The sequence below is a fragment of the Myotis yumanensis genome, unplaced genomic scaffold (assembly GCF_028538775.1).
Source record: "Myotis yumanensis isolate MYYU_CA2020_CCGP unplaced genomic scaffold, mMyoYum1.0.hap1 SCAF_16, whole genome shotgun sequence".
In the NCBI taxonomy this organism is placed as follows: Eukaryota; Metazoa; Chordata; class Mammalia; order Chiroptera; family Vespertilionidae; genus Myotis; species Myotis yumanensis.
The window spans coordinates 14,308,043-14,323,007 of record NW_027223767.1 but is presented as its reverse complement, the minus strand read 5'-3'; the positions used below and the strand labels follow the sequence as shown (position 1 = coordinate 14,323,007).

The 14,965-nt window shown below is 43.1% G+C and overlaps 1 protein-coding gene across 13 annotated transcripts in view; it reads right to left on the bottom strand.

The window, feature by feature from the left end:
* Nucleotides 1-14,965, bottom strand: part of MINK1 (misshapen like kinase 1) — a 58,607-nt gene that overhangs the window by 17,815 nt on the left and 25,827 nt on the right. For all 13 annotated transcript variants that reach the window (XM_070394227.1, XM_070394228.1, XM_070394229.1 and 10 more), the window contains exon 2: nt 937-1,002. In XM_070394227.1, coding sequence (XP_070250328.1) covers nt 937-1,002 — 66 coding nt within the window. The remainder of the gene's footprint in view (nt 1-936; nt 1,003-14,965) is intronic.

The following is a 14,965-nucleotide window of genomic DNA, read 5'->3' as shown; positions in this document are numbered from 1 at the left end:
AAAGCAGCCCCTCAGGGAGATGAACATGGGCATTGCCAAGCCGTGGATTATTTTTATCCTCAGCAGTCATTCAAGACCCAAGCCCAGAAAAGCAGTGGAACACAGAGCTAGGATTTCCATGGCAACAATTAGGCAAGAGATGGGGAAATGGGGGGAGGAAGCTTCCATGGAAGAAGGGTAAGAGAAAGGCAGGTGGTCCCAGTGACCCAGGAAACAGGCCCTGGAGATGCAGAGGAGACTTGTGAAAAGACCCAGCATCATGTCTGGAGACAAAGAAGCCGGCGTGTATTCTCTGGGGCAGCATCCACCTTGAACATCTCTCTGCTGTGGCCACCTCCCCCCATTCAAGTGGGACCAGACATCAGGCCACACGAGAATGCCGAGCTGGCCAGACCAGAAGGCACAATCAGTGGCTGAGGAAACACCACTTCTGTGGGAGAGAGGCGGCCTCAAGGGCAGAAGGCCTGAGCTCCGGCGCTGGCCCTGCTGCAGACCAGCTGTGGGAGCTCAAGAAAGCCGCTTCCCCTCTGCAGAGGGTCACTCATGGGATCCCACCCACTCCAAGTCCTGGGTTTTTCTGTTGTCAGGCCAAACCTGCACCTCTGGCCTGTGCTTTACTCTGAACGCCCAGGTGAGCTCTGATACCGTTCCTTCTGCCTTCAGCTGTTCCTTTCCCAAAGCCCATTCAATTCCAAACCTGTCCCTGCTATACCAGTAATTCCAAACTCGAGCAGAAGCTAGCAAAAACATCCCACTTCTTGCTGCTTCCTGCTTCCTTCCCTCATTACTTTAATCTCCTCCCTCTTCTTTCCCAGGTCCCCAGCCTCGGCAATCTCCCATAACCTCTCCACTTTCCTGACCTGGAATATACTCTCCCACCCCTCCTGAGAGGGCCCCATGGAAGACAGTCACACTTCTGCGCCATTAGAGTCTCACCTTGTACACCTGTCCATAGGTTCCATTGCCAACCACTTCCACGAGCTCAAAGATTCCAGCAGGGTCCTGGAGGGGAGGGGAGAGGGAGAGAAAGAATAGGTGTTGGACTTCAGAAAAAGATTATGTAGCCTGGGGGTGGTGGTGGGGATGTATTCAATCAGGAGAGAAAAGTGAAGACTAGTATATTATGCGGGGCCTGCAGGGGGAACTCTGATGGCCAGCTGCCCCTTTCCTGGACTGGTTCAGAGTTCATGTTCTATACGAAAAGTCAGAAGTTGAGAGAAAACAGAAGCCAGAGCCCAGCTACCTTTTCAAAGGTATGCTCCTGATTTCAAACTCAATGACAAACTCTGAGAGTGTACAGCCTACCTGCGAAAGGGGGTGCCTGAGTACCCACCTCTGGGATTGGTGTCAACTTTATTTGATTGATTGATTGTTAATCCCCATCCAAGGATATTTTTCCATTGATTTTTAGAGAGTGGAAGGGAGGGGGAGAGACACAGAGAGAAACATTGATGTAAGAGACACAGCAACTGGTTGCCTCCCACACATGCCCTGACCAGGGCTGGGGATTGAGCCTGCAACCGAGGTACATGCCACTGACTGGAATGGAACCTAGGACCCTTCAGTTGACAGGCTGAAGCTCTCTCCACTGAGCCAAACTGGCTAGGGCAGGAAGGGGTCAACTTTAAATGAGGCAACGCCCATAAAATGGTTAAGATGGTGCCTGGCATTGGTTAAGAGCGTGTGTGCAATAACAGTTACTTACAGTTATTAATTTTTTAAAAGCAGGGAGTTGGAACTTGAGAGCCACCATCCTTTTGACATTTCCCCCCTTCCCAGTCCTCCCGAGACCAAGGGCTTCAGAGCCAGTGTTTGTGGCCTTTGGGGGTAGAAGAGACCTCTAGGTAGGAGGGAGAGCAGGTGACAGTGAGAGGGCCACTGGCAGGGGCAGATGAGAAGGGAGAACTTTCAGTTCCTGCTTTCCTGAGCCAAGCAGTGCCAGGAGGAGAGAGCCCGAAAGGCTCAGACAAAGCCTCTAAAGAGGCTCACTGCCTGCTGAGCCAAGAGCAGGCAGCCTGGCGGAGCAGCACAGCTGCCGGGAGGCCTGCCCACACCCTCCTGGCAGGACTTCTTTTTTGAAAGAGGGAGAGAGGCTGGGAAGTGGGGCTGCAAGCTGAGAGCCAGCCTGCCTCCTGAGCTCCTGCAGGACTGGGCAGACCCTCTCCCACCACCTGCAGGACTGAGCGGAGAGGCACAAACTGAGGATGTCACTTAAGAAACAAAGTCTCCAGGCAGTGCTGGGGCCTCTGTGCTGATAATTCTAGAAGTATATAATCTAAAACGCCTTTCTCCCTGATTTTGAAAACCAATATAAGATTTCTAAAAAACAAACAAACAAAAAACACCAAAAGAATCCTTCACCAGCCGAGGCCGGTTTGGCTCAGTGGATGGAGCGTCGGCCTGCGGACTGGGAGGTCCCGGGTTCGATTCCGGTCGGGGGCATGTGCCTGGGTTGCGGGCACATCCCCAGTGGGAGATGTGCAGGAGGCAGCTGATCGGTGTTTCTCTCTCATCGATGTTTCTGGCTCTCTGTCTCTCTCCCTTCCTCTCTGTAGAAAATCAATGAAATATATTTAAAAAAAAAAAAAAAAAAAGAATCCTTCACCTGTCATCCACTGAAGCCAGCACATGGAACATAGCTTGGGCATGGTTGGGACCAGGGAGACACCAGCCCAAGGCTTTTTTATAATATCCTTACCCTATACTATTTCCGTCCATGTTCTCAAAGAGGGGAACTGGAGGATAACAATGTACTTCCCCTATCAGAGTACATATTAGCATGCACTGCAATTGTGTATCGACTTGTCTATACATTCCCAGATAAAAGGGACTAAGTCCTCCTTGTTTACCGGTGTGTCCAGTACCTACCTCGCCCAGAGCCTAGCATACAGAAGCCTGAAAGAACATCCACAAGCTACTCCAGGGGAAGACCTGATAGAAGTAGAAGACGGCTCCTTCTATGTGCTCTGAACGAACCTGGGCTGACCAGACCAAGAATTTCGTAGTTCTATATTTAATTATTTAGCTCCAGCGGAAATTACTTTAAAAAAGTCCTTGAACAGGTCTAATAAAACAGCAGGCCCCACAGGAAAGGGAGATATTGTCACTGTAGCGTGAGGACTAATGAGAGGCCTGGAGAGTTGCAAGGAACCTGGAAGAAGGTATCGTGTCTACCTGCAAATCTAGACTTAGAGGAAGGGAGCCCAGTTCCCTAAAAATCTCCCCAAAAGAAGGGCTCATCTATTTGGGGGCCTCTTAATTCTGTTGATAAGTCTTTTTCTGCATCCAACTTAGTTCTTCCTAGATGGACAGAGACAAGGAAAAAGGACTTATAATTTTCTGGATGCTCCTAATCTAAGAGAAAATATGATGGGCCTGCTAGAGTCACAATGATATACCACCATCACCTCAAATCAGCACAAATTTAATTTTATAATCTTAGCTCCAAATCTGTCTCCTCCTATATGTTTGGGAGGCACTGAGAAATGAAAGAACAATCTCTGAGGTCAGACACACTGGGTTCAGCAGATGATTTAATGGTTTCAAGCCCGTGTTCTGACCCACAAGCAAAGATAACACACCTACTTGAAATGGTTACGCTAAGAACTAGGCTGAGAGCATCAATGTGACACAGCAGTTATGTACCTAACATCCTCCACAGAGCTTGCTCCTCAGAGACGACTCCTCTCCCCTCGTCAAGAGCAATACCATTTTCAAAGCAAAATCTCTCCTCTACCATTCTCTACCCCCCTCCCCCCTCCACATCACAGTCACTCTATCCTTTCTCCCTTCAAAATGTCCCTGTCTTTCCCTCTCAATTCCTAAAGCTGCCAGCCCGGCAATCCCTCCTCTTTTCCCTCCTGGAGCTCCTGCCTCACCACTCTTCCTTCTGCCGCAGCCGCCAGATTGAACCCTCCTAACACGGTGCTTTTTAAATCCTACTCTTCTGCCTGGAACCAGCATGGCCCCCACTGCCTAAGAAGAGTCCAAACACCTGAGCCTATCGTTACAGCTTCCCATCACCAATAAATATTTCCTGAGCATCTACATCTGCCCTGCACCGGGCTAGGCCCTAATCAGGGAAAATCTATAAGGTAACTTTCTCTTCTTTCATCCAGCAATTAAATATTTACTGAGCACTAACTGAGCGATGACTCCTCAATTAGGCACAGTGAGGAGCTCAGTGATACATGAGAAACATGGAAGGTCGCTCAAGGATCTTCTAACTTTACAAGTACCCCAGCATGTACACGTGGCAGTACATGATTATTTGCCATAAGAGCAACTGAAAGCACTCAAGGCATTAAGAAACTGCTTGGTAGAGTGGAAAGAGCACTGGAGAGTGAGTTTCTAAGGACTTTAGCATTAGCTGTATGTTCCTAAGCAGGTATTTAACGGTTTGGGGACTCATCTTCCACATATAAATTAAGAGGGAGTTGAACTGGGTAAAAAATCTCTTTCATGGTTTCAGGGAAAAGAACTAAATTCAGGTTGGAAATCTCAGTCTAAGCTGGGCTTTGGCAGCTGGCTAAGGTTTCAGTTGATGATAGGAATTTAAGACTGGGGAAGGCCGCTTGGCTGGAGTGGCTCAGTTGGTTGAGCGAAGTCCCATGAGCCAAAAGGTCACTGGTTCAATTCCTGGTGGGGGCACATACCAAGGTTGCGGGCTCAATCCCCAGTAGGGGGCATGCAGGAGGCAACCCATCCACGTCTGTCTCTGTCTCTCTCTCCCTACGCCCCTTCCTTTCTCTCTGAAATAAATAAAAACATATTTTAAAAAACAAAGGAGTGGGGAAGGCCATGATATGCTAAGGGACAGCAGTCTGGGTTTGGGTCTTGAGTTTGAGATGTTAGGGGACACTAGGAGTAAGTGCCTATCAGGCAGTTAGAAACAAAGGTCCGGAGATAAAGATTTAGAGGACATTCACACTGTGAGTTGGAGACAGGAGACCAGATGTCCAGGGAGCATGCCTAGGGAAAAAAGAACAGAAGAGCCAAGGTCAGCCTCTGAGGAATGGCCATGTGCACCACAATGGAGAGCAGCAGAACAGACATCAGAGGAGGAGGCAATCAGGGCTGAGGAAAACAGCAGTGACTCAGCGCCCAGGAAACCACCAGGAACCTCTGTGGGAACTGCAGTTGTGCGAGCACGAAGAGGAGATGGCGTAACAAGGCAGTAAAGGCTATGGGTGCTGCACCCTCACTGGAGAACGTTAACTTTGAGAGGAAGGGGGAAATCAGATGATGGCTAGAGGAGGCAGAAGGGCCAGACAAAAGGGTTTTTAAAATAGGGAAGATCTCTCATGCTTATGGAAAGGAAGAAGCCAGAGAGGAGACTGATGATGTTTGATGAATTGATTTTTAATGATATATATGTGTATACGCATGTATATGTGTATTCCACAGTATGTAATCTGTACCTTCCACTGATTTACATAGTGATAAAATACAACAGTGCCTATTTCTCTCTTATTCACATACCCAATGATTCAGAATGCCCAGAAATGCTTAGCAGTTCAAATATGAATTATGTATTGATCTGGTCTCAAATGTGAGCCCTTCAAATATGCACCTGTCCGTGCCTGGTCACCCTCTTTGATGGCAATCTAATGGAGGTGTCTGCAGAGGGAGGTGCTCTGCTACTGGGAAGCCACCAAAACAGTCCTGGCTTGGCCCCTGCACGTGGACACAGCTCTGTAACGATGCTGTGGTAGGCCTTCTCCAGCTCTTTCTCTTGGTGCTCAAACTCTTTGCTCTCAGCAGTCTAATTTCTTGTCCAGCCAGCTACTGGCAGGTGGGAAGGGATGGGAACAAGAGCATGAATAACTAGAGAGAAGGGAGAAGGACAAGAAAAGATAAAAAGTGAAGAGATACTGGTCTGTTGCGGTAAAGAGGAAGGAAGATGAGGGAACTCCATAAATATCGAATGACTATGACTTTAACGATGTCAGAGGGAAGATCATCTACTAAGTAGAATTGGGGGCCTGAGTGAGTTGGGAAAAACTTGGGAACAGATGCTACCCAAGGTGCTTCAAGATATTGTCTCCCAAACTTCATGATCTATAGGAATCACCTGGGAATCAGACTCCTAGGATCTGCCTCCAGAGATTCTGATTTAGCACCACAGGTGAGGAGCAGGTATCAGTCTATTTAACAGATCCTCCTGGGTGATTCTAATGCAAAAGGCAGTGGACCCATTTTGAGCAACATTAAACTTTATGGGGTTACTAATAGGTGAATGGAAGGTGTAGACCGTCCAGAGAGCTGAAAGAAGCCAGGCAGCCTGAGCAGTGGTAGGAGATCCATCAGCGCTCTGGATGACCAACTACTGCTCTCTCCTATAATAGCTCTACAGAATCTCTATCTTTACTTCCCATTTTTTTCTATGTTCAAGTATCCACGCATGCCTAAATATGACCTCCTATCAGCCAAGCCAAATCACAAATTGTTTTCCCCCTAGGAAATCTTCCTTAGCTACTCTAGCCCACCACAAGCTATCCCACCCATGAATTTCACCTTCAATTTCACATATTAATTTCATCTCTACTGTGAGTTTAAGTTTCTCAAGAATATGACCAAATGGATATATTTTTAAAACATAATCTTAGAATAAGACAAGGTTGTTTACTCTTGCCACTTCTATTCAATGTTCTGTATGGAAATTAGGCAAGAAGAGGAAATAATAGACATCCAGGTTGAAAATGAAGAAGTAAAACTATCTCTATGTGCAGATGACATAATCTTGTACGTAGAAAATTATAAGAAATACATTAATACCCTATTAGAACTAATCAAGCAGGTTAGTTCAGCAGGTTGAAGGCTACAAGTGCATTTCCACATACTACAATAAACAGTCCAAAAATAAAACTACTAGTAAGAAAGCAGTACAAGTTACAAAAGCATCAAAAGGAATAAATTTAACCAAAAAAGTGTTAAAAACGACAAAACATTGTTGAAAAAATTAAAGAAGATAAGTAAATGGAACGATAGCCTATGTTTATGGATCAGAATACTTAATTTTGTTAAGATCTACAGACTCAATGCATTTCTATCAAATCCCAGCTGGCTTTTAAAAAAAAGTTTTTATTGATTTCAGAGACAGGAAGGGAGAGGGAGAGAGGGATAGAAACATCAATGATGAGACAGAATCATAAATTGACTGCTTCCTACATGCCCCCTACTGGGGATGGAGCCTGCAACCTGGGCATGTGCCCTGAGTAGGAATGGAACCGAGGACCTCTTGGTTCATGGGTCGATGCTCAACCACTGAGCCACACCAGGCGGGCCCAGCTGGCTTTTTTGTAGAAATTGACAAGCTTACCCTAAAAATCATATAGAAATGTAAGGGATCCAGAAGAGACAAACTATCTTGAAAAAGAAGAACAAAGTTGGAGTGGAAGGCTCACACTTCCCAATTTCAAAACTTACTATACAGTTATAGCAATCAAGACAGCATGATATTGGCATGATAATATGACATATAGATCAATGAGCCAGAACTGAGAATCCAAAAATAAACGCCTAAATTTGCGATCAATTAATTTTTGACAAGAGTACTAAGATCATTCAATAGTCTTTTCAACACATGATGCTGGGACAACTGAATATCCACCTGCAAAAGAATGAAGCTGGACCCCTACCTCATACCATATACAAAAACATTTACTCAAAATAAATCACAGACTTTAAAATGTAAGAGCTTAAACCATGAGTCTTAAAGGAAAACATAGGAGTAAATCTTCCTGACATTGGACTAGGCAATGGTTTCTTACACATGACACCAAAAACACAAGCAACAAAAGAAAAAAAAAAGATAAATTGAACTTCTCAAAATTAAAAACTTTCGTGACTCACAGGACGCCAGCAGAAAAAGGAAAACACAAACCACAGAATGGGAGAGAACATTTGAAAATTATATATCTTATCTGATTTGTATCTAGATAAGTGACTTACATCTGATAAGAGATTTTTATTTAAAAAGGACTCCTCAATAATAAAATAACAAAAAGACAAATGATCCCATTAAAAAATGGGCAGAGCCCTAGCTGGTTTGGCTCAGTGGGTAGAGTGTTTGTTGGCCTGCAGACTGAAGGATCCCACGTTTGATTCCAGTCAAGGGTACATGCCCAGGTTTCAGGCTCAATCCCTGGTAGGGGGTGTGCAGGAGGCAGCCAATCAATGATTCTCTCTCATCATTGATGTTTCTATATCTCTCTCCCTCTCCCTTCCTCTCTGAAATCAATAAAAATATATCTCTAAAAAACAATAAAAATAGAAGCCCACATTTCAACAACAAAAAAAGGGCAGAGATTGGTGAGGATGTGGAGAAAAGGGAACCCTTGTGCACTGTTGGTGGGAATGCAGACTGGTGCAACCACTGTAGAAAACAGTATGGAGTTTCCTTAAAAAATTAAAAATGGAACTGTCTTATGATCCAGCAATAACACTTCTGGGAGTATGTCCAAAGAAACCCAAAACACTGATTTGAAAGAATATATGCACCCCTGTTCATTGCAGTGTTATTTATAACTAGAGCCTGATGCATGAAATTTGAACAAGGGCCTTGACCACGGCCCCCGCCTGCTGTGGCTTTGTCCTGAAGGACGTCTGGTCTAATTAGCATATTATGCTTTTATTATAGATAGCCAAGATTTGGAAGCAGCTCAAGTGTCTATCAGTAGATGAGTGGCTAAAAAAGCTGTGATACATTTACACAATGGAATACTACTCGGTTGTAAAAAAAAATAAAGGTAAAATAAGCCAGTCATAGAAAGACAAATACCATATGAGTTCATTTACATGTGAAACCTAATGAACAAATAAACTAACAGAATAGAAACAGACTCATAACCCTAACCGGTTTGGCTCAGTGGATATAGCGTTGGCCTGTGGACTGAAGGGTCCCAGGTTCGATTCTGGTCAAGGGCATGTACCTTGGTTGTGGGCACATCTTCATTAGGGGGCGTGCAGGAGGCAGCTGATCGATGTTTCTCTCATGGATGTTTCTAACTCTCTATCCCCCTCCCTTCCTCTCTGTAAAAAATCAATAAAACATATTAAAAAAAAAAAGAAACAGATTCATAGATACAATAAATAGACTGACAGCTGTTGGAGGGTATGCGCTTTGCGGGGCTGGATGAAAAAGGTGAAAGGATTAAACAAACAAACAAAAAACTCACAGACACAGATACAACAGTATGGTGATTACCAGAGGGAAAAGGGGTAGGGAGAGGTAGAACAGGGCAAAGCGGGGATAAATGGTGACAGAAGGAGACTTGACTTTGGGTGGTAAACACACAATATAATATACAGATGATGTATTATAGAATTGTACACCTGAAGCCTATATAATTTTATTAACCAGTTAAATCCTAATTACTTCAATAAAAATTAAAAAACAATAAAGTGTTTTTTTTGTATATTTACAGACCTGCTATCACCATTAATATCAGCACATTTTCATCAAACCCAAATAAAACTCAGTACATATTAGCAGTAACTACCCATTCCTACCTCCATTCAACCCCTGGAAGCCACTAATCTATTTCCTATCACTATGGATTTGCCTATTATGGGCATTACACATAAATGGAGCCAAACAATATGTGGCCTTTTTTGACTGGCTTCAATTTAACATAATCTTTTCAAGGTTCATCCATGTTATAGTATATATCATTACTTGATACATTTTTTATTGCCAAATAATATTCCATTATGTGGATATATCACATTTACCCACTCATCAGTTGATGGACATTTAGGTTGTTTCTACTTTTTGGCTGTTATGCATAACGCTACTGTGAATATTTCATGTATAGATTTTTGTGTGGACATATACTATTTTCAATTATCTTGGGTATCTACTTAGGAGTAAATTGCTGGGTCATATGTAATTCTTTATTTTACATTTTGAGGACTGCCAAACTGTTTGCCAAAATAACGTCATCATTTTATATACCCACCAACAACGTGTGAGGGTTCCAAGTTCTTCATACCCTCACCAATGCTAGTTATTATTCATCCTTTTGTTATAACTATTTTAGTGGATATAAAGTAGTATCTTATGATTTTGTTTCTAATTGTCCTCATGACTAATGATGTTGAACATCTTTTCATGTGCTTATTGGCCACTGTGTAACTTCTTTGGAGAAATGTCTATTCAGCTTCTCTGCCCATTTTTTAAATATGTTTTTTAAAGTTGATTTTTTTAGACAGAGAGAGGAAGTAAGAGGGATAGAGAAATAGAAACATCAATGATGAGAGATAATCACTGATTGGTTGCCTCCTGCATTCCCCCTACTGGGGATCGAGCCCAAAACCCGGGCATGTGCCCTGACCAGGAATCTAACAGTGACCTCCTGGTTCATAAAGGTCAATGCTCAACCACTGAGCCACACCAACTAGGCTAAGTACCATGCTGTTTTGATTACTATAGCCTAATAGTATAGTTTGATATCAGGTAGCATGATTCCTCCAACTTTGTTCTCTCTCAAGATTGCTGTGGCTATTCAGGATCTTTTGCGGTTCCATATAAATTTTTGGAACATTTGCTCTAGGTCTGTGAAATATGCCATTGGTATCTTAATAAGAATTGCATTGAATCTATAGATTGCTTTGAGTACTATGGACATTTTTTAAAAAATATGTTTTTATTGATTTTAGAAATGAGAAACACTGAAGCCATCCAGCCAGGATAGTATAAAAGTTTTAATGTTAATTCTTCCTACCCATGAACATGGTATATGCTTCTACTTATTTGTATCTTCTTCAACTTCTTTCTTCAGTGTCTTATAATTTTCTGAGTATATGTCTTTTACACCCAAGGTATTTTCTTTGTTATGCCACTGAAAATGGGATTGTTTTTTTTAGTTCATTATTGGTACATAAAAATGCAACCAATTTCAAAAAAAAAAAAAAAAAAAAAAAAAAAAAAAATGCAACCAATTTCTGGATATTTGTATCCTGCTACTTTACTAAATTCATTTATCAGTTCTAGTAGTTTTTCTTGGTGGAATCTTTAGGGTTCTCTAGATACAGTATTATGTCTTCTGTAAATAACGACATCTTTAGTTCTTCCTTTCCAATTTAAATGCCTTTTATTTCTTCTTGTCTGATTCCTGGGGCTAGGACTTCCAGTACTACGTTGAATAAATGGTGAAAGTGGGCATTCCTGTTTTATTCATGATCTTAAGGAAAACACTTTTAGTTTTTGCCCACTGAGTATGATGTAGCCCACCCGTGGGCAAACTATGGCCCACGGGCCGGATCCGGCCCGTTTGAAATGAATAAAACTAAAAAAAAAAAGACCGTACCCTTTTATGTAATGATGTTTACTTTGAATTTATATTAGTTCACACAAACACTCCATCCATGCTTTTGTTCTGGCCCTCCGGTCCAGTTTAAGAACTCATTGTGGCCCTTGAGTCAAAAAGTTTGCCCACCCCTGATGTAGCCTGTGGATTTGTCATATATGGTCTTTGTTATGTTGAGGTATGTTTTCACTATTCCCCCTTTGCTGAGAGTATTTATTATAGATGGGTGCTGGATTTTATCAGATGCTTTTTCTGTACCTATTGACATGATCATGCGATTTTTATCCTTCATTTTGTTATGTGTTGTATCACATTTATTGATTTGCAGGTATTTTAAACAACCTTGCATCTCTGGAATAAAGCCCACTTTATCACAGTGTATGATCTTTTTAATGTATTGCTCCATCAGGTTTGCTAATATTTTGTTGATGATTTTAGAATCTGTATTCATCAGGGATACTGGCTAATTTTCTTTCTTTGTAGTGTCCTTATCTGATTTTGGAATGAGGATAACGCTGGCCTCTTAAAATGAACTTAGGAGTCTTTGCTCCTTTTAGTTTTTTGGAGTAGTTTGAGAAAGATAAGTGTCATCTCTTCTTTGAATGTTTGGTAAAAATTCACCTGTGAAGCCATCCAGTCCAGGACCTTTGTTTGTTGGGAGTGTTTGGATTACTGCTTCAGTTTCACTAGTTGTAATCTGTCTATTCAGATTCTGATTCTTCCTGAATCAGTTTTGGAAGATTGTATGTTTCTGGGAATCTATCCACTTTATCCAGATTGTCTGATTTGTTGGCATATAGTTATTGGTAATATTTTCTTACAGTGCTTTGTATTTCTTTGGTGTCAGTTGTTACTTCTCTTTATTTCTGATTTTATCTTTTGGATCCTCTTTCTTTTTTCCTTGATGAGTCTAGTTAAAGGTTTGTCAATCTTGTTTATCTTTTCAAAGAACCAGCTCTTGATTTAATTATCTTTTGTATTTTTTTAGACTCTATTACATTTATTTTGGTTCTAATCTTTTTAAATATATATATTTTTATTGATTTCAGAGAGGAAGGAAGAGGGAGAGAGATACAGAAACATCAATGATGAGAGAGAATCATTGATGGGCTGCCTCCAGCTCACCCACCACTGGGGATTGAGCCTGCAACCTGGGCATGGGCCCTGACCAGGAATGGAACTGTGATTTCCTGGTTCATGGGTCCACATTCAACTACTGAGCCACACCGGCCTGGCTCTATGTCCTTTTATCTGCTTACTATCTCTTTGTTGATGCTCTCACTAGGTTCCTTGAGCATCCGTATAACCATTTTTGTTTAACTCTATACCTGATAAATTGCTTGCCTCCATTTCATTTAGCTCTTTTTCTGGAGATTTCTCCTATTCGTTCATTTGGGGCATGTTTCTTTGTCTTCCCATTTTGGCGACCACTTTGTGTTTCTTCTATGTATTAGGTAGATCTGCTATGACTCCGTCTTGGTAGGGCAGCCCTAGGTAGTAGGTGTCTTGTGAGACCCAGTGGCACTGTCCTTAATCACCTGATCTGGGTGCTCCAGGAAAGTTCCTTGTGTGGGTCCTCCTGTTATAATTTAGTCTTGATTACTATGGGCCCACTCGTATGTGGGATTGACCCTCAGGCTGTGCAGGTGTTGACCACATGTAGCTAAATTTGCCTCAGCAGGGTCTGGTGACTGCCAAGATATCCCTTTGGATATGCCGCTTATTAAGTTAATTGGATGCTGCTCTGTTGTCTAAAGCTGGCCACTGGGTGAGTTGGTTCTGGGAGGGACACTGGTGCAGGCCAATGTCAGACACTGCCTGTGACTAGCTCTGGGCAACCTGTTAGAAACTACAAAGCAATCTACTGCTTGTGCCTGCCTCTGCTGGGCTAGGCATGCGTGGGAAGTACCAAGCTGACCACCAAGGCCAGCTTTTACCAGTGCCGGAGCCAGAAGCAGGTCAGCAAAAGTCCTAAGGAACCCCAAGATCTGCTTCCTCCTGCCAGCTGCCTGTTAGGCCCAGTCACTGAAAGAGTCCCTGGCAGCACAAGTTGAATGAAGCAGGCTCTCGGTGAGTCACCAGGTAGGGTGAGTGGTGTTCATCAGGTTGATTCAGGTGAAACTCAGTGTCCGTGCTGGATCTAAGGCTGGATCAGCAAATGTCCCAGGGTATGCCTACTCTAGCTGCCACCGGCTGCATGCCAGCAGACCTTTGTCATGGGGCAGGGTCTCAGGGAGTCATCAGGCTGAGGCCAGCAGAGTTTATGAGGCCCAAACAAACCAGTCGGGCATGCGAGGGAAAAATGGCCCCCGTCCTAGAGCCACAAAAATCAGCTGTCCAAAATTATGCCAGGAGCTCAAGTTCAATAGAGCATGACCACTAGCTACCTAGAGCCCAAGGGGTGGGGCTAGGAGATCTCCAGTGAGGGGTTCATGGGGAAGTGGGGGGAATGGCCCCTATCCCAACGCCACACCACTTAGTCACTGACGCTCCCTGAGTCTGCCCAGACCTCTACAACCCAGCCCAGGCAGCTGACTCCTCAGCAGGGTGGGGCCATTGCTTTCCTCTAGGCTGATGCCATAAGGAGGGAGTACTCTATCCAAGAAAGATGGAGTCTGTGGTATAGAAGAATGATTCAGCACAGGGGTCCTGGCAGCTGTGCCCTCAGCTCTCTCCCCAGAGCCACAAACCTCCCCCGATACAAGACTTTAATCGGCTCCACCCTTCCTCTGCCATAGCCCAAGGTGAGTAGTTGCAATTGAGATTTTGTGCATTGACCCTTTAGTAGGGTGTCCGTGTCTCTAGCAGACTGCCATTTCTCCCTGGCAGACAGAATCCCTGCTGATTTTCAAAGCCAGATGTTATGTGGACGTCTCTTCCTGGGTCTGGTGCTCTGGGCTGGGAAGCCCAGCATGGGATTGAGACCCATGCTCCTCAGGGGGAACCTTTGTAGCTGAGATATCCCTCTGGAATCTCAGCCACAGTCCGTGGGAGCAGGGCCAGCCCTCTTCGATCTCTGCTCTTCCTACCAGTCTTGATGTGGCTTCTTCTGTAAATCCTTGGTCATAAGACTTCTAAAATACTTTAAAAGAATGAATTTGGAGGTATGTGAGTTATATCAGTAAAACTGTTATTAAAAATAATAATACTGAAGGTAGTTTAAAGGTACAAATTTCCAGTTATAAAATAAGTCATAGGGATGTAATATACAGCATGGCGACTATAGTTAATAATACTATTTGCATATTTGAAAGTTGCTAAGAGTAAATCTTAAAAGTTATCACAAGAAAATAAAAATTCTGTATATATGGTGAGAGACGTTAACTGAACTTATTGTGGTGATCCTTTCCCATACATGTCGAGTCATTGTGTGGTACACCTGAGCCTAATATAATGTTGTATATCAATTATACCTCAATAAAGAAATAATAATCCCAAGAGCACGTTCCATAACGCTCAATAAATTATTGTTGATTAATTACAGTTTCCACTCAAGAAAGCTACTCTACTAATATGAAGGAAGCTCTTAAAGTGCTTCTGACCTAATGACACAAATGAAAAAGTCCTGAGACAAACACAGAAAATGATGAAATGCAACCACTTATATGATGAAGAGTGAGGCAACTTGATTTCTATTCTTGGCTCTGTTGTGA